This window comes from Podarcis filfolensis (assembly GCF_964270895.1).
Source record: "Podarcis filfolensis genome assembly, chromosome: 2".
NCBI classification, from domain to species: Eukaryota; Metazoa; Chordata; class Lepidosauria; order Squamata; family Lacertidae; genus Podarcis; species Podarcis filfolensis.
Genome location: NC_139605.1, coordinates 70,860,185 through 70,879,801, shown reverse-complemented (window position 1 = coordinate 70,879,801; position 19,617 = coordinate 70,860,185). Strand labels below are relative to the sequence as shown.

The following is a 19,617-nucleotide window of genomic DNA, read 5'->3' as shown; positions in this document are numbered from 1 at the left end:
GAGTTTTCCAGAAAAGGTTAGCATGGGATTTACTACTGAATCACAGGCCCTTCCTCAAAAGATGGCATGGCTTTTCGTTGATAGCAGCATATTATATACAGTGGTACCTCGGGTTAAGTACTTAATTCGTTCCGGAGGTCCGTTCTTAACCTGAAACTGCTCTTAACCTGAAGCACCACTGTAGCTAATGGGGTCTCCTGCTGCTGCCGCGCCACTGGAGCACAATTTCTGTTCTCATCCTGAAGCAAAGTTCTTAACCCGAGGTACTCTTTCTCAGTTAGCGGAGTCTGTAACCTGAAGCGTATGTAACCTGAAGCGTATGTAACCCGAGGTACCACTGTATAGGCATTTTGGAGAATGCAACCTGACCCTGTTCCAGTTTCTTTTCTTTTTCTTACATATTTTTATTGAACAAATTTAACAAATCAAATTATAAATCAATATAACCAATTACATTTCCCCCTTTCCCCCCTCCCTCCCTCTCCCACCCACCAGATACTTCCCTCAGCTTCCCTCTCTGATTTGTTTATACCTGTTATTCTCTGCATGTTGTGAAATTGTACATATCATTGCCTTGTCTATCATATATTCTACTAATAAATTTGTGGATGTTTATTCAAAACCTGCCAAGGAGTCCAAATCTTTTTGTTGTCTTTTTAAATCGTTTGTAAAAAGTTCCCATTCTTCCTTGAAGTCACAATTGTCATTCTCCCGTAATTTATATATTAACTTTGCCAACTCCTCATAGCTCATCAATTTTTCTTGCCATTGTTCTTCGGGATTTCCTCATTCTTCCATCCTTGTGCTAACAAGACTCTTGCAGCTGTTGTAGCATACATAAATAAGTTCTTTATTTTTCTTGGCAGGTCTTGTCCTAAAATCCCTAACAAAAATGCTTCTGATTTTTTTACAAATGTCATTTTAAACATTTTTTTCAATTCGTTATATATCATCTCCCAAAATTTTTAACCTTCTCTACATTCCCACCACATGTGATACAAAGTACCTTCTTTTTCTTTACCTTTCCAACATGTATTTGACCCCATTTTATACATTTTTGTCATTTTTACTGGTGTAATATACCATCTATACATCATTTTCATATAGTTTTCTTTCAAAAGAGAGCAGTCTGTAAATTTCAAATCTACCTTCCACAACTTTTCACAGTCCTCAAATTGTATATTATGTCCAATATCTTGTGCCCATTTGATCATAACGGATTTGACCTCCACATCTTTTGTTTCCCATTCTAGTAGAATACTATATGCTTTCTTCAGCAGCTTCACTTCTTCTTTTATAACGTCCTTTTGAAATCTAGAAATTGTATAGCTAAACCCTTTTTTGTTATCTTCCTTGTACATCTCATATAATTGTAATGCAGTCAACTCTGAGCATAATCTTTGATTTTCTCATCATCTTTTAATTTCCATTTTCCTTCTTGGTCTCTCAGTAAATCTCTATATGTAGGCCACTTCCCCTTTTTACCAAGTGGTTTGAGTAACGAAGCTTCAATTGGTGATACCCACCAAGGTGTTTTTTGTTCTATTAAACTGACCCTGTTCCAGTTTCAATCTCATATGTGGGCAACAGTTTAAAAGTTTAGCATAACCTGACCCTGAACACCAGTACCTGAGTCCCTTACTGAATTACCTTCTGGAAGAGATACCCGAGCAGCAGAGAGAGCCATTTCCGACCTGGGAGGAGAGGGGGTTGCGGGCAGAAATCCCTCCCACATCACGCTCACGGGGGCTGTCCCTTGCCCCCGCGCGATCAGGGAATCCCCGGGCGTGTCGACAGTCCGGCCCGCCAATCAGCGGACCAGGTGGGCGTGGCCTGGCCTATTTAAGGCCAGGCACGCTCGGGGACCGCCCTCTTTGCCCCCTTTTCCAGCTGAGCGGTTTTTTCCCAGCCCACCCACCCTTAGGTTTAGCTAGACTTGACCTTGCTATGGACTTCAGTTGGTCGCCACATGGGGCCTGGTAGGAATTTTTCCAATTCGGCCCACTTCGAGCCTTTTGGTTTTTTCGCCTACCTCGTAGCAAACATCACAACTTACTCGGATTGGCGGTTAGGCATTGGCAGGGGTCAATTGTTATGCAAATGAAGGGGGGAAGGAAGCGCCATCACCTTCCCCAGGAGGAAAGGGTAGTCCGGTAGAGGACTCCGGGGGGCGTTGCCTTGTCCGAAACCTAGGGAGGTAAGGGCCTCCGGCACGCCCCAGAGCGGTGACACCCGTGGGATCCTAGTTGGCGTACTTCAACAGGACCCCCACGGTTTGTGGACAACCCTTCCCGGTTCCCATGCCGGGTAGTCGATAGGAGCCAATGCCTAAGGCCAATACCTTCCAATTCTGTAATCAATAAAGTTGTGGCCTTTTACGCCCATTAACCTTAAATACTGTGTCCTGTGTCTTCATTTCGCATGGGGGAGGGGTCTTGCCACGCAACTGGCCAGAATAAGGCTTGCTGGTGAGAACAATATTGCCACTTTCAAAATTGGGCAGAGCATGCAAATTACTGAACTACAAAAAGCATAGTGGTCATGTCCCAGTTTCAAAATTGTGTTGGTCATGTTGTGAAACCCACACATCTTGCCACAATTCCTCCTACATAGTTCCTGCACATATATCAAAAAGCAGTTTTGGCAACTGAGTTCCACATTTGTAGGTGGCTTATTCTTGGCTACTTCTACTAGTATGTAAAACTACTCTTAGGTAAATAAATATACAGGGCTGTAGCAAATGGAATCATTATGCATGTGGATGGACTTAATCTCTCTCTTTCTTCCCCACCTCCTGCACCACCACCAAATCTGTTCCAGAGGGATGAGGAAAACCCAGAGGAGATTTTGGGGAGAGCGTATGTGAGAGAAGGAAAGGGAGGGGAAGTTCCACTGAGCTAGCACAAATAATTTTGTATGCGCCATTTAGTTGCACAGTTGGACCCTGCTAGAGTCACCAGTTTTAGGCTCCTAGCACTTTACGTAATGCTGGTGTTAATCATCATCAACAAAACAAAACAAAAACAACAAAGCAAATTACAGTAGCGGACTGCAACAGCAGGAGGTTCAAATTATACATTATGTACAGGAAGCACCCATTTTAATGTGTCTGACAGCAGACTTGGATAAATTGGTAGATGACTGCATTAGCTGGTTAATAATAGACCAGAAATGAAAATGTAAATTTTCATCAGAGCTGTCATCTGTAAAAGGACATTCATTGCTGATAGCATGGATGTAAACAAAATGCTTGTAACATTTAAGCCAGGCAAGGTGTTTTCTTCAAATGCTTTTCCAGAAAAGTGACTGTCAGTGCAAATTAGTCAAATTACAGTGCAAATTAGTCAAGAGATTCTGGTATCTCCAAAAAAATTAGTCTTTTTATCTCACCGCTTCCCAAAGGAACTCAGAGCAGTGCATGCGTTTTTTCTTTCCTTTGCCCACACAACAAACTTGCGGGGTGAGTTGTATCCACAAAGTGTCTGCTTTGTGGTTGAATGATGATGCAGGGGTTACATTCCAAGACACTGCACATTTACCGGTAAGTGAAATTGTGTATATTTGAAACACCATGGAGAAAGCCTGCAAACACCCTTTTCCACCCCTGCTCCATCTCATCCCTTTTTGTGATGTTTTTGGGTCACCTCTGGGTTTGGCATGATGCACGTGTGCCTAAAATGGCTACTGCCTATACTTATTTCAAACAGTCAATTAGTTGACAAACGCAAGGTATAAATTTTCATTAACTATCACGGGGGCACAGAAATCAACCAAATCAATCAATAACAATTAAGAGCGCACTAAGGAAGTACCACCCTTGGTGGTACTTGTTGCCATGCAATGGTCAGGATCATCCCTGCCCAACTCTGAGGCTTCAAAGTTGGAAGGAAGGTCTGGGCACTTGCCAAACTTGCTAAAGCCTGGGAGCACAAGCTGCGTTGATGTCAAAGCTCGGCTCTCCTTGAACCCCACTAAGCACCAAAGGCTCTTCACACATCAAATTTTAGGTGTAATATTTGGAAATCTAAGGGCGGACCTGAGAATACAATGTATGAATGTCACAATCTGGTGTTTTTGAAAATGTGTGTGTTATCCAGCTACACTAATGAGAGAGCCAGGATTGTCTGGGGCTCCTTGCTTATGTGTACTCTTAATCTATATTTATTTCTGTGTAGCCCGTGAAAGGGCCTTCGGACATATATCGGAAATTGTATTTGGTTGTTGTAGTTTTGGAGTGTGGGGAACTTCTTAGCACCTCCTGTAACTTACGATTCTTAATTCAGATTTTCTTTTAATAAAAAAGGCGGCCATGACAGTAAAATTTGTGGTGCAGATTTTTGTCCTTCTCTACCCTCCCCATAAACTTTCAACATATATATATATATATATATATATATATATATATATATATATTTGGTCAGGCACCAAAGGGAGGAAGTTCTGAAGGTGTGGGGCCACCATAGAAAAGGCCATGTTCCTCTTAGATCTAGGAGGCAGACTGAGATCTCAGCATGTGAGAAGGATGGTATGTATATCAGACAGTTTGGACTGAAACCATGTATGGCTTTAAAGGATAAAACCAACACTTTAAATTCAGCTTGGATGCACTCTGGAAGCCAGCATAGCTGATATAATGCAGGTGCATTATACATATATTTATTTGTTATTTCAATTTCTAGGCTGCCCTTCATCAATTTATTGATCCCAGGGTGCATTACAATATAAAACAAAAGAAACAACAAAGTCATTCTGCACCTTAAACAAACTTGTTCGCATTTGAAAGTATACATATTGAATTTCAGAGCAGATAAACAATTGATTAACGGAATCCAGTCTCAGTTACGTTGCTTCACTGAAAAGGCCTAAGGAAATAGGTTTGTCTTCAGCTAGCCTTTCAGTCTGCCCCAAGAACATTTCAAGTGCCGTCCCATTGGCAGGTCTCCCTCTCTCCCGATTGAGTATCATTTATGCAGTTACCTGCAGTCCTTTGTTAAAGGTGCTGGGAACTGGATTTCTGTGAGGGGTGAACTACAGCTCCCTCAGTTCTTTGCGGGAAGCAATGTGCTTTAAATATGCTTAAAATGTCGTGTTTTAAATGTACACAACATTGCTCTTTCTGTTGGCGGTAAAATCAAGATTTTCTTTAATCTGGAGGTGAACCTTTCTTCTTGATACTCTGCCACTTATTTCTGTGATTCATTAAGGCGAAATGCCTCAACTCAGCTGCCAAATAATGACAAAACCCAGTGCAGGTTCTGCGCATTTGAAACGATTCCTGTCACTATGAAATGTGCACACATCTATATGCCTATTGCCTTTGCCTCTGATGATAAATCCACTTTAACGTTGTCCTTCAAAGACAACACAATTTTATGTCTTACAAACCCACCCCTTCACTATTTTACTTGAGCAACTTTCCCGTTACATTTCATCGCAGCAATTGTTGCTTCTCATGAGGCGCTATCAATGTTTCATATCAAGGTGTCCTCTTAAACTGTAATGTGAGAGAGCCAACTAGAACTGTTGAATTATACATCGCCTAGCTGAATGTAAGCAGCCTTTTTTTGTAAGTCCAAAGCTATCCCTTGCTGAACTAATTTCTGGGAAGCACTGTGAAAAACCCCTATCTATGGATGAGCTTCAGATGAAACTGAGCCCCAGGCATGATGCAAGATCCCGAAAAGTCAGATTCAAAATCTCCTCTGCCTACAGTGGTCGAGTTTTAAAGCAGGTATATGAAGATGGACAGGAACTTGAAATCCCACAGGAGGAATATCCTCATAGTTTTCGGCACTGCAGCTTTGAACCCAAAGACGACTTCTTTGGGCTTGGTGAAGCCCCAGGATCCGGGTTTTGTCCATCAGCTAAAATGAATGCGCAGAGGATCAGTGTATTCAGAGAAGGGAACAAATACACCCTCACGGGGAGCCCTTCCCTCTTAAATGACCACCAGGCAGAGGAGAGCCATATGGTAAGTAATGTTTGTTTAATAATGACCCATTATGGAAATGATTGTAAAATGGCAAATGCAGTAGTCAGAAGCAGAACCTAGTTCTCATGTTGGCCAAGCAACTCTTCCTATGCCTTGGTGTTTAGACCCAGGTGAGCAACAATGTAGAGTTGCCATACTTCAAAAAGTGAAAATGTGGACAGAAAAGCTGTTGAGCTTTTCTTTTCTTTTCTGCTAAAGTTGTTGAGCAGCCCTAGCAACAATGGGATGTGCAGTATGAAGTACAACCTGCGTAAAATAGCTGGGAAAGGCTACAGAATACATAGGAAACAAACAAACAAACATCAGCCAGAAAACCACTGAGAGCTTTAAAATCAATATCACCGAAGAAAATGGCAGGATTTATGAAGCACTTTATTTAGTTTCATTCCTTATTGTGAAAAGTGAAATCCAATAGGACACAGACAATGCTTTTAGGTTCTGCAGCACTTTTTCTTCAATGAGAGAAAGCATTTTGTAAAACATGAATGATGAAGGAAACAGCGTGACTACCTTTTTGCCTTCTCCTTCCTACAACACAGGTGTGTTTCAATGTCCATTTATATACATGGGAATGAAGGTGCAACAGACCTAATGCTGGAAATTTCAAATGGCTTTTGATTCTCGCTGACTCTGAGCCACCAGGTACTCAGAACCACTGCAGAATTAAAGACGATGGTGTTGACCACCAAAACCTTACATGACCCAAATACCTGAAGAAGTACCTCACCCTGACCTGTATCAGCCAGCCTGTTTTCTTAGATCTGGTGGGCAGTTCCTTCTCGTTGTCCCACCACCAGGAACAGTACATTATATGGTGGTATGGGACAGGGCTTTTTCTGTGGTGACAGCCTGGCCTATGGAATCTCCCCCCCCCCAGCCTGCTGTTGCTGTTTCAGGCGAACTCTTTTTTCATCTGTTTCCCTGGACTTTGGGAGGTTATTAGTAGTTTTGTCACTGCTATGAATGAGGAGTCCAGGTTGTGGTTCCTTGGGCTTCTTAAGGATCTGCTGTGTTTTTGCTGCTGTAATAAGTTATGATGAATTGGTTTTATTGTAATGTTCCTTTTCTTCTTGTATTAGCACCTGCCCTGGAATCATCTAATGAAGGGTGGGCTAGAAATGTTCTTATAAGAAATGAAATGAAATAAAATAAAATAAAATAAAATAGATGCATCCATAAGTAAAACCTACAAAAATGAATGCTTTGAAGCACACCAATGATACTGACCCAATGGAGCATGTAAGCATTGTAGAAATTCCAAGGGACAGGTGGATACAGGTGATACAGATACCTGAGAGCTTGCTCCAGCTGCACTCCCCATCCCAAGATACACAGGGCAATCTACTATTCATGGTCCTGTGGGACTCTAGTTATAGGTGGATATTGTCTACAGTGGTTTTTAAAACTGTGTTTTAATGTTACTTTTAAGTTGCCTTAGGAAGAATTGCACCCTGCAAGACAGGATAGAAATAATGGTAAAAGATGAAAGAATGAATGTCTCCTTGCAGGCCCAGGACCCGCAATCTCCCCACCTCACCAACCGGGCTAGAAATGAAGGACAGCACATCATCAGAATAGGATCGAATCTGGCCACAACTTTATTGACTACAGATGAAGAGGTTTGGCATAGGCAATGGGTAACCATTTACTTCTGGCCTGCCTGCCGGAAATAACATCAAGGGTCAACCCGACAATGGGGATTCATATGACTTACGTCAAATAGGGGGATCCTGGCAGGGATCACTGCCTTGAGGAGTGCTGAGGCCCAGGCCCCTGTCTGGGCATATGGACAGAAGCAATTCCTTCAGGGATACCCTCCTTCTGGAGGGGGAGTTGAAGGTACAACCTCCCCTCCATCCAAGACTAAGGTTACCCAGTGCCTAAACTGCCAAATTTGTGATGATTGCTATGAGGTAGGCCAAACCCTCAGGCCAAAGCCAATTCGCCTGACAGGCAAATTCCTACCCGGCTCTCAATATGGCAACCATCATTGCCACAGCGAGGCCAAAGCAGCTGTGAAATGCATTGTTGAAGGAGTGTGTGAGTGTGTTGATGTGACGAGGTGAGCCGAGTATCAAGGGCTGGTGCAGGCTGGCTTAAATCCCCCCAGAGTGGACCTGAGGGAAGCCTAAATGTTCCATCAGGCTCGCCCCTGGGGGTGGATCCAGCCCTCTGAGCCGGCTAGCCATTGGCCAGTTCAGCAGGCTGGCATGGAGCCTGCTTCTGCGCCAGGAGGGTGTGAGCCAGAGCTCACATGACAGCTGGGGAAAAGTCCTCTGGCACTACTGACTCCCGTTGTGTTCAGGGAAGGAGGTGTCACCCAGCCCGCAAGACCGCCTCGCCCATGAAGGGGTAAGCAGACTTATTTGGACCATTCCCACTTCACCATTTCTGCTTCCCATATCCAGGAGCCACTCACTATAGGAAGTACCAGTCACTGTTGCTGGTTGTGGGAGTTTCCAGGCAAGGATGGGGAAGTTGAGAAATGTTAGGAGACTCCTATTCCCCTCACAGAGTTAAAAATTTCCAGTGTGGTATACAGCGGTACCTCGGGATGCGAACAGGATCCGTTCCGGAGCCCCATTCACATCCCAAACGGAACGCAAGACGTGACAGCGCATCTGTGCGTGCGCGGGTCGCATTGTGCCACTTCCGGGCATGCGTGTGACATCATTTTGAGCGTCTGCGCATGTGCGAGTGGCAAAACCCAGAAGTAACGCGCTCTGTTACTTCCAGGTTGCTGCGGAGCGCAACTCGAACGTGCTCAACCTGAAGCACATTCAACTCGAGGTATCAATCCCAGGGAACTCTGGAAATAGCTCTGTGAGGGAAGTAGGGATCTCCTAACAACTCGCAGCACCCTTAACAAACTACAGTTCCTGGGAATCTGTGGGGAGAAGACAGGACTGTTTTAAGTGGTATGACATTGCTTCAAATATGTACTGTACAGCAGATGGGGACCTAAGAGAGCTGTTGGACTTTCAATTTACATGTTCCCTGCTTCATTTCAGAATCCCCCTGTTCTAGATATTGGGAAGATTATCATCTACACTAGCAATCTGAAAATCATCCGATCACCACTGACTAAGAAGGAGCTGGTGAGAAAAATCATACAGGATGAAGGACTCGATGACTGGTCCTTCACATACCACGAAGGAAGAGGAGAAACTTGCAGTAACCCAAGTGATGAGAACATAAAGGAGACTGAATGTGAGCTTGTTCACAACGAGCATATGCAGGTAACATGCATGGTACATTTGGGAGCAGATGCAGGCATTAAGACGTAAGGTAGCGGCGTCTCCCTGCTCTAGAGATGTAAAAGTATATGTTTGTGAATTAAAAGAAAAAGGGAAACGATGACATCCTCCAAATGTTGTGATACGAAACCTGTCAGTTCCAGGACTTACGGCAGAGGTGGGGAACCTCAGGTCCAGTGGCTGAATGTAGCCCTCTGTTACAAATACAGTGGTACCTTTGGTTACGAACTTAATTCGTTCCGGAGGTCCATTCTTAACCTGAAACCGTTCTTAACCTGAGGTACCACTTTAGCTAAGGGCGCCTCCTGCTGCTGCCACACAATTTCTGTTCTTATCCTGAGATAAAGTTCTCAACCCAAGGTACTACTTCCAGGTTAGCGGAGTCTGTAACCCAAAGTGTTTGTAACCCGAGGTGTTTGTAACCCGAGGTATCACTGTAATTGAAAAGTAATGCAATGGGACTTTATAGCATGCTAATGAATACAATTAGTAAACAAACTGATCCTCTAATTCAGAATGCCATGGCTTTAAAGCTTATGGGATATCCAGTTGGGGAATCCATTGTGCTTAAATTAAATCAATGGCAAGAGATTGCTTTGCAGCTTCAAAATTGTATAAAAAGAATCTTTGCCTCATTGATAAAGTGAACATTTCTAAAGAATTTATATTTAAAAACAAGGCATCAAGGTTCAAAACAATGGACTGACTTATGGGACTTGAATGGACATGCAAGAAGGTACCAAAGGGATATTTCAGGATGGGGGCCTTTGGCCCAAAACAAGGTACATAAATGAGCCGTAACGTTGTGGGTGGTGCTCAGCTATGTGTTGCTTCCAGTAGACCCATATAAATCAATGATCATGACTAAGTTAAGTCATGTGCGACTAGTCATTAAATTCCGAAATCAGACCTGTGCAATTTGAGGAAATGTGTGTTCATTTATTTTGCGCAACCTGTACGAGAAACAAGGGAACATTAGCAAGGAACTAGAATCACAGGGAGGAATAGATATTAGTATTCCCACTAATATTTATCAAGCAAACAGAAAAGCGAGATGTTCAAAAACCATAAGAGCCATACACATCTTAGAGGGATTTAGCCTGCCAATTGGATTTACTTTAGGTAAAGGATTCTGTGAACTGGTGTTAAGGAAGCTTATTTTGATCTGTCCCTTTGTATTTCAGGAAGCAAACGGTGATATCAGTTGCTCCCAGTGTAAGGGATCAGGCTCTGCACCCTGCTCTGTGTGCCACGGAAGCAAGTTTTCAATGTTGGCGAACCGATTTAAAGAGTCCTACAGAGCTCTGCGATGTCCAGCTTGTAATGAAAATGGCCGGCAACCCTGCCGCACCTGTGTTCAATGACTGTATCTACTCTCCGGCTACCTTTTACTTCCCTTGTTTGCTTGTTTTGTGTAGAAAAAGAATCCTTCAAGTTTTTATGTCTATTGTATTTACCTCTTTGCACTCAGGCTACACCTGCAAGTATAAAAGTGTTTGTATGCAGTGTTAGTATGTTACATAAGGCTGTACCCATTTAAAAATAGCAATTCCCTTCCATGACATTAAAAGTGCTATGGCTTGCTATCAGCTTGTTAACAAATTGGGCCATGATCCAGCCAAGTCTCATTGATTTCAGTGGATGAGATTTAAGATTAACTCTCCAAGTGAAATCATTTTTAAAGGGCTTAAGTTTGGCTGAATCATGTCCTGGGTTCTTTTATTTGACTCTCCTGTTCCAATTGAGAAACTAATTTGTGTCCCCGAAGTAGCAGCATTGAATAAGTACCATGCTAACAGCAGCAGCAGCAGAACTCAAATGAGGAAGCTAAATGAGAGAGAAGCTTTTCCTTGTTGCATAAATTGGGTTATTTTTCATAGAAATAGTCTCACCTCCTCCTATCCCCTTTCCCACAAAAGATATTGAAGTTTTGCACCTATTGATAACTATATCACAACTCTTGAACACATGTTTACCCTAACTTTGCATATGTTTAGGCTAATGGTATTCCTCGTAATTTGTAATCTGATTTCCTGGATTCAGGTTATGGGTATCGTAGGACAGAAATGAACACTCCTTTTGCAGCTTGCTAGAATAAGGATCCTTCTAGATGCAATCAATAGCAGAAGCATCTACACCTCAACTGATGGAATAAATCATAACATGTTATATGATTTATAATTTCACTTGCCCTTTTACTTTGAACATTTGTGAGCTTTTTCAGTCCACACCCCATTTTGCATATAGCTGCACATTTATCCCTCCTGAGGTGCATGCCGTTTCTGCAGATCTAGCTCATTTCAATTGTATTGTTATTAGAGCACACTGTGTTCTTTTCCTGTATGATTTAGGCAGCACCTCCCAGTTCTAAACACTACCACAGAGAAGGAGGGAGGGAAACACCAGTGCAATGGGGGGGGGAGAGAATGTGTATTTTATGGCCTTATTCAGAGAGATGCTGCCACTGATGTTAATGGGGGAAGTTCTGCCTCTCTCAGGATTCACTTGTTAACAAATGGAGCTTGTGTTGTTTAAAATGTGTCCCCAGTTGTAATTTCTAAACCATGAACTCTAATTAGTTTAAATGAAGAAGCAGTGCTGAATACTTAGCATGCTACCACTTGCAGCGCCAAAACCACTACAAGTAAGGAAGTAAATGAAAGTGCTTTCTACTGTTACTCTGTTAATGTCAAGGCTGGCTTTGCTTACATATGAGATCTAAGGCTCTTGATGAGCCAAGAGATCTCTCACATTGTTTGCCTGCTGAGTTTGCAAGGATAGCCAGTGTAATTTATGGTCAACTGTGTACTTTGGGATGTGTATGTTAGAAGATTTCTCTGAAAACAGCTGTATTAGTAGCACTAATGCCATCATATTTCTAAGACCTGACTGAATTCTCTTAATGTTGAAATTCTCAAGTACGAATCCCATTCTGCTTTGAAGATCGTCTTTGCAAATGTATAGTTAAGAATTGCTGCTAAGAATTTTCTCAGTTATAAAAATGCCTTGAATTTTAATGGAAGCATGGCTAGTGCACAAAATGGGGGGTGCTTCAGATGTTATCCTTCCATCCACATAGAACTTATGACCCCTTTTGTATTTCATTTCTGAATCATTCCATGTCAGTTTCGCTTCACTGCTGACTCTGAGACTGAAGCCTACGTCAAATACGGTCTGTGACTTGTGAAAAGCCAGAATAGCACATGTTTACAATGGGGGGGGGGGGCCAGCTACGTATACCCTATGTGTATGGAAACTTTGCCTTTCCTTAAGCAAAACAGGAGTCCTGTGTGCAGCATTGACTCCTAGCCAATGGCCAAGACACTCAAAACACTCAAACAAACAAACCACTCAAAAATCATTTGCCTTCAGGACTCCAAAAAGATTGAGTGCTGCACTGGATTGCACCAGCTTCAGGTTACCACATTCTGAAATGGGCATGGCAGCAGCTCAGCTTTAGGCCTTTCAATGTGGCTATACGTCTTACAAGCCATGCAAATGCCATAAAATGAAAACTTCACATCAGTTCCGCTCTGAATAGATGCTCTGAAAAACATGGGAGCTCAACTGAGCAGCTCAAATGCAAATTACATTTCTGAGCAAGAGGGATATATAGTATTTGATCTAAGGCACTGAAGTGTCAGTTGCCTGGTGCAGAACCCTTTGCAGTCAGCTACTTCCCACTTTGCAGTCACCCTCATCCCCAGGGACTCCCCACAACACCCACAGGCTCACTTCCTGAAAAGGATGTCAGCTGGGGAACAAAGGATATTGGGGAACAGACTGAAGGGCTAACAGCAGTGATTCAGTCCCACCATGTGTTCCACTGCTGATGCTTTTAATCACACTCCCATCCTCTATTGTTACCTATAGGTGTCATTGGGGCAGATCTGCTTTTGAAGATAGAGGTCCATTGCTGTCACATCTGCTGAGAACCTCAGAGGCAAAATTCACATTTGGCAGCATTCTGGCCCTTTGAACGCCACTCTAAAAGGCAGCCGCATCATTATGACTATTAAATAATAAGGCTAAGGCATTGGCTAAGAGGTTCTAAATACAGTAGTGAGTAAATTCTAGGAGTATCACTGGGATTGCCTTAGAGAAACAAATTTGGGTCAGGCTTTGGCTGTGATCTAAAAGGTTTGTAGAAGCACTGGCATCCACAAGAGCTTTCCACTCAATTCAATGGGAATAGTTCTGCACGCATAGTTTGGAGATACACAGTAAAGTTCTCACATGAAAATACTCCATGCTCAGGAAAGAATACCCTCTTCACACAGCATCATGTATGCCTAAGGAGTTTTTCAATCAGGTCTCAGATATGTAATTGCCATTGGTTAGATTCCTTAATCATGGCTTAGATTGTACTTTTCTGAAAATTTCCAAATGTATTTATTGGAAATACATCCCACTGAAATAAATGGGACACACCACCAAGAAATGTGTTTATGATTGACATGTTAGTGATTTTGTGAATGTTTTTGTTGTTTAATCGTTGAGTCATGTCTGACTCTTCGTGACCCCATGGACCAGAGCATGCCAGGCACTCCTGTCTTCCACCGCCTCCCGCAGTTTGGTCAAACTCATGTTCGTAGCTTTGAGAACACTGTCCAACCATCTCGTCCTCTGTCATCCCCTTCTCCTTGTGCCCTCAATTTTTCTCAACATCAGGGTCTTTTCCAGGGAGTCTTCTCTTCTTATGAGGTGGCCAAAGTATTGGAGCCTCAGCTTCAGGATCTGCCCTTCCATGGGACTCTCAAGAGTCTCCTCCAGCACCATAATTCAAAAGCATCAATTCTTCGGCGATCAGCTTTCTTTATGGTCCAGCTCTCACTTCCATACATCACTACTGGGAAAACCATAGCTTTAACTATACGGACCTTTGTTGGCAAGGTGAATGTTACTCTCTTGGATAAAAATAATAAAACTGCAAGGTTTCATGTGAACCTTGTTAAAGCTCTCTTTTTTGTTCTATAGTAATATCAAGCCTTTCATGCTTCTCTGTGGCAAGCATATGACCCAGTAAACTACCCTGGGGACTTTTCACAGGGTGGAGTAAGAAATGCATAAAACCAATAAAACAATACAGCATTGATGCAGAGACAAGTACTGCCTAAGTGCCATTATTATTCATATAAGTAAACACGAACAAAATATTTCAACATGTATTTGCCTATCACAGCCAAGCTACCTGTGACAGAAATACTGAGCCTAGCATTTGCACAAAAGGAAATGTTTTACCAGGCTCATAAATATAAAAAATAATGGTTCCTGGTTTTCATCTCTTGGTCACATTGCAACATGATCAAAAGACATAGCATAGCTCTGTACCTGCAGCACACTGAAATGCGTAAATTCTTTCTGTGGGGTTATTATTATTATTATTATTTCCCAGAGATGTCAGATGGCACAAGATGGCAGGAGCACTTCCCATAGGTCCTGGAAAAGATCTTGTCCGGCAACAGGGGCAACCTGGATTGGGAAGCGGGTAGCTTGTGCCCGTCAACTTGTCACTCATGTCACTGGAGAGACATAACAACAGGCCATGGACCCATTTCTGCAGGTCCAGCCACAAGCCTTAACCCTGTGGTTCTCAAACTGTTTTCTAGCACCACACTGATTTTTTGTTGTTGATAAGAAATACAATGGGAAACAACAAGAAACAACTCCTAGCAGTGCTTGATTTATAACAACATAGAACACAACTACGTTATAATATGAAGATGCGACATCCAGAAAGTATAAAGCAATGAAGATACTTAAGTACATGAATCATTCCCAAAATATAATTATAAACGAGCCTCTTGCATAGTACCTTAAATATGTAAACAAACTCAACGAGACGAGTAAGCTTACTTTTGCTGGGTAATCTCGTTTATATTAGGTCTAATTTGGGACAAACTATCATTTCCTCATCAACACAAAGAAGCCTTTCTCTTTTCTGATCTGATATCATATTTGTCAGAAAAGATATCCATCCTAACTGTTGATCAAAAGCAGAACATTGTGAGCCCTCCTTGCCACCTCTCTTTCTCCCCCCCCCCTTTCATGTCAAAAGCCAGTGGTAACACTTTATCACACACTAATGAATTAGAATTCAGGGTGGGGGGATAGGGGTTCCCCAGGGACAGGAAGCAAACTAAACCCTGGTCATAATGGTGTCCCTGAGTGTGTCCCATTAATTTCTCCATGTATGCGAAGGGCTGCCATTCAAGTCTAAGATCTGCACTTATGGTTTGACTGCAGCAAATGTGAAAGCTGCCTCCCACCACTGTCACTGGATGGCTTCTCTCCAAGAAAGTGCAGCATCCTCTCCTCTCCTCATCTACCTACATTGCTGCAGTATAGAAGCTATCTCTCTCTCTCTCTCTCTCTCTCTCTCTCTCTCTCTCTCTCTCTCCAGTCATGACAAGGGGCATTTTGCAGGCTCCATAAAATTAACAAAGTGTGACAACTAGCTAGTCATTAGGGAGGTCCAAAAATTTGAGGCTAGTTACAAATGACAGCATTTGGACTAATGTCGCTGAGAGTTGAAGCTATGACTATATTATGATCTAAGTGCTTTAACTAAACTTCTAGATTATTTTTTTGGGGGGGGGATATCCATTTCCGTTTTTAAAAAACACTAAGGTTTTGCACAAGAGTGTACAAGATCTTCCTATTGGTGTTGTATTATAAGCCCGATGTATGTACTGAGATTGGTCTCCCAGATAGTCCCCAGCATTTACTGTGAGAATATCTCCTCCAAACTGGGCATGTGGCAATTGGTGGAAATAGGTTTCTTTCTTTGGTATCGGAGGCCACTGGAAACAAAATGGCTAGGCAGGGGTCAGCAAACTTTTTCAGCAGAGGGGTGGTCCACTGTCCCTCAGACCTTATAGGGGGCCGGACTATTTTTTTTGGGGGGGGGGGAATGAACGAATTCCTATGCCCCACAAATAACCCAGAGATGCATTTTAAATAAAAGGACACATTCTACTCATGTAAAAACACGCTGATTCCCAGACTGTCCGCAGGCCGGATTTAGAAGGCAATTGGGCTGGATCCGGCCCTGAGGCCTTAGTTTGCCTACCCATGGGCTAGGCTGTGTTTGGGTGGGAACACAAAGAAGTTGGAGTGCTGAAATAGAGCTCATCCACTGAAATGTCACCATGCCCACAAAAATGGGGGGGGGGGGAGTGTTCCACACTAGCAGTGGCTGCAGACTGTATAACGAGTTATTTTTTCATTTATCAGATCCATTTTAAATGTGAAAAGGGGGCTGGCATTATGATGAAAGCAATGTCATGTGGATACTGCAGAAAACTTCTGGGCCTGACCAGGACTGACTTGACAATAAAATCCTCCCTAGAAATGCCCTTTAAGGTGGCACAAGAGTCTCTGTGCAAGAGACTTAACTCTCTGAAAACTGTCGCCTCACCAGAATCCTTTTCCTTGTACACCCTCTAAGGGCAACAGAACGCATCTGCATAGGCAGCCCCGTCCTAAGGAAGTTTATTCTTTGTGTGACGTGCTTCCAAGTTAAATGTGCACAGGGTATACGCACTCTTACCCGAGAGTTAAATCCTACTAAAGTCAACAGGGATCTACTTCTGAGTAGACACGCAAAGGATTGCAGTTGGGTTTCTCTCTTGGCGTGGTGATTCTCACCATGCCCGTGGAAAATGCGGCACTATGGCTATTTTTAGGAGTATATTTCTGTTTTCAGAAAGCCCGGGGTATTGTTACATTTTCTCTCAAGCATTTCCGCAAACTTTGACCCTCTGAACAAGAATCAGAGAGAGAGAGAGAGAGAGAGAGAGAGAGAGAGGAAGGGGGCGTGGCTTCTGGCACACGTGGGGGAATTGGGCTGCGTATTTGGATTCCGGAGGGGGCCTCTCTCCACTTCGAACGTCATTAAGGTTCTACAGAGAATGCATCTTCCCCCGCGAGGCAGGAACGTAGAGGAAGTAAAGGAACGTGGGAGCGGCCACACGCCAGCGCCGAACACGTGTCGTTGTGTTCCCGCGTTATGAAGTCCCCAGAACAAAAAACAAAAAGCACAGTTCGGTTCAAAACAACAGCGCAAGGGTCCAATGAGTTCGTAACCGTAGCGAACTTTCTTTCCCCTGCCCGCAACCTCCAGAGAGGCCTAAGCCGCTCAGCCCGTCTCGGCGCGCGTTTGCATTGTGACCTAGGGAGGTGTTACTCGGAAGGCAACGCTGCGGCCCGTTGCAAACCGACGTAGCTGGAGAGCGGGTGTTTGTGCAGAGAGGGGGAGGGAGGGGGCTGCCGGAGCCTGCGCGGGGAAGGGAGCGGCCTGGCCCTCCAGCGAGCGCCGCCGGCGTTTGGGAGCAAGCTGGCAGGAGGGGGCCCGCACGAAGGGCGGCGGCGGCAGCAGCTGCTCGGCTCCCGCCATGGGGGTGACCGTGGAGGCGCGCAAGGTTTACAGATACCCCTTCGAGCAGGTAGTGGCCAGCTATCTCCGCAAGGTAAAGAAGAGGAGCTCCTTTTCTTTCCTCCCCCTTCCCCGAAGCTGTGTGTTCCCGTTTCCTTGGGCTCAATGGGGTTCATTCACAAGTGTGTGGGGAGGGGGGGAGAGGATAAGGAGGAGAAATGGCGGCAACGGTGCGCCCCAGCCCAATCTTTATATTGAACACTCTCCACGCACGCCCTCTCCAGTCTGGCAAAACTAATTGGAAGTCTTTGCCAGCCTCCGATTTTCTCCTTTGGTTGTCAGCTGAGCCCCGACTTCAGTGTCCCCTTGCAGTTTTCTGTTGCTGGCCACGTAACACGCGGTGAGGCCGAGCCTTTGGGGTATTTTGGGGGTGCGTGTTGTGTCGCGGGTGGGGGCCGTGCTATCTAACCCAGCTTCCATCCTCCTGGCTGAGGCAGAGGCTCCCCGTGTTTATCGGATGGGGGTGTGAACGCGCCTCTGGATCTCTCCTTCCCACTGCTGCGTTTCGCACGTGCGCTCTCTCCGGCACGTTTTTCGCCCTGGCGATAGCTGGTGGGCGCTGCTGCTTTTCTCGCTTAGTTCTCACGAAAGTGCTACTTAAAAATACCAAGGCGCTCCTGCCCACTCCTTTGAATTGAGACAAGGTTTTTTTGTGTCTTGCAGGGTGTACTCAGGATTTTTATTGAGGGGAGGCCTTTTGTTTTTTCGAGGGGGGGGGGCAGAACCTCAGTTAACTATGTATATTTATGTATTTTTATTGATGGGGGGGGGCAGCTGCCCCTTCCCTCCAGCTACGCCCATGGTGTCTTGTATAGTTTCCAAAGTGCTTGTCTTCATCTCCTTAGTGGAGCAGCCAGGATGAATTCAGAATCAGCATTCAAGATGCCCTTCACAGATTGGAGAACTGGGCCAAAACTAACAAGGAATGTCAATAGGAGCAAATGTAAGGTTCTGCGCTTAGGCAGGAAGAACCAGCTGCTCAAATGTAAGATGGGGTACACGTGGCTTACTGGTAATACACGTGCAAAGGATCTAGGGGTCTTAGTGGACCACAAACTAAACATGAGATTTCAACTAAATATCAGGAAGAACTTTTTGGCAGTAAGAGCCAACTGTGGAACGTACTCCCTTGGAAGGTGGCGAACTCTCCTTCCTAGGGTGTTTTTAAGCAGAGGTTGGATAGCCATTTGCCACTGATGCCTTAGCTGAGATTCTTGCATTGCAGGGGGTTGGACTAGATTGCCCTTGGGGTTCCTTGCAGCTCTACAACTGTATGATTTTATGCTCATCCAAATACCCTTAAAGGGAAGCCACACATGTGATGTATCAACAGCAATCAAATGTGGGAGTTACAAAAACATGGATGATGGTCCCCAAATCTTAGTACTGTACTGCAACTTGTATGGTTTTATGCTGGTTTTACACAGACTTTTGTACTGGTGCTGCTTTCATATTGATTGTATTTAGTTGTTAATTGCATCTGTGTTTTATTGTTTTTAATTTGCGAACTGCCCAGGGGACATGGTTAATTAGGCGGTATATAAATGCCACAAATATCTAAATAAATAAAGCAATGAAAATATGGAGCTGATAAAATGCACTTGTGCCTTTGGCTATAATCTGGCAGCAGGCCATGGCCCAAGAGAATGCTAGCCTGTAAAAAATTATTCACAAAGGGGAGCAAATAATATCCATGCATCTTGTGTGGAGTGTAGACCCTGTCCAGCTTCATCTACTTGCCACAGGTGGCCAAACATGGTTGGAGAAGAAGCTGTTGTGTAATAGGGCACAATGATACCCAAGCCTGTATTCTTGTTCATATTTTGGGGGTAAGGTTTATCCCTTTTATGTTATTGTAGTCAATTAACATTCTTCTATCTTTTTGATGTATTTTATATTTTGTTTCATGTATGCTTTTACAGATGTAAGTC

General features: G+C 43.8%; 2 protein-coding genes across 3 annotated transcripts in view; both read left to right on the top strand.

The window, feature by feature from the left end:
- Positions 1-4,971: 4,971 nt before the first annotated feature.
- On the top strand, positions 4,972-14,195 carry GRXCR2 (glutaredoxin and cysteine rich domain containing 2). The gene is made up of 4 exons (XM_083595820.1): positions 4,972-6,022; positions 7,396-7,629; positions 9,004-9,231; positions 10,434-14,195. Exons 1-4 carry the CDS (start codon positions 5,630-5,632, stop codon positions 10,611-10,613), a joined length of 1,035 nt encoding a protein of 344 aa, XP_083451946.1. The 5' UTR covers positions 4,972-5,629; the 3' UTR covers positions 10,614-14,195.
- Positions 14,196-17,131: 2,936 nt separating this feature from the next.
- Positions 17,132-19,617, top strand: part of PRELID2 (PRELI domain containing 2) — a 61,785-nt gene continuing 59,299 nt past the window's right edge. The window contains exon 1 of one of the 2 annotated variants that reach the window (XM_083600253.1): positions 17,132-17,720. In XM_083600253.1, coding sequence (XP_083456379.1) covers positions 17,646-17,720 — 75 coding nt within the window. In that variant the 5' untranslated portion in view covers positions 17,132-17,645. The remainder of the gene's footprint in view (positions 17,721-19,617) is intronic. The other variant, XM_083600254.1, reaches the window with a different exon arrangement.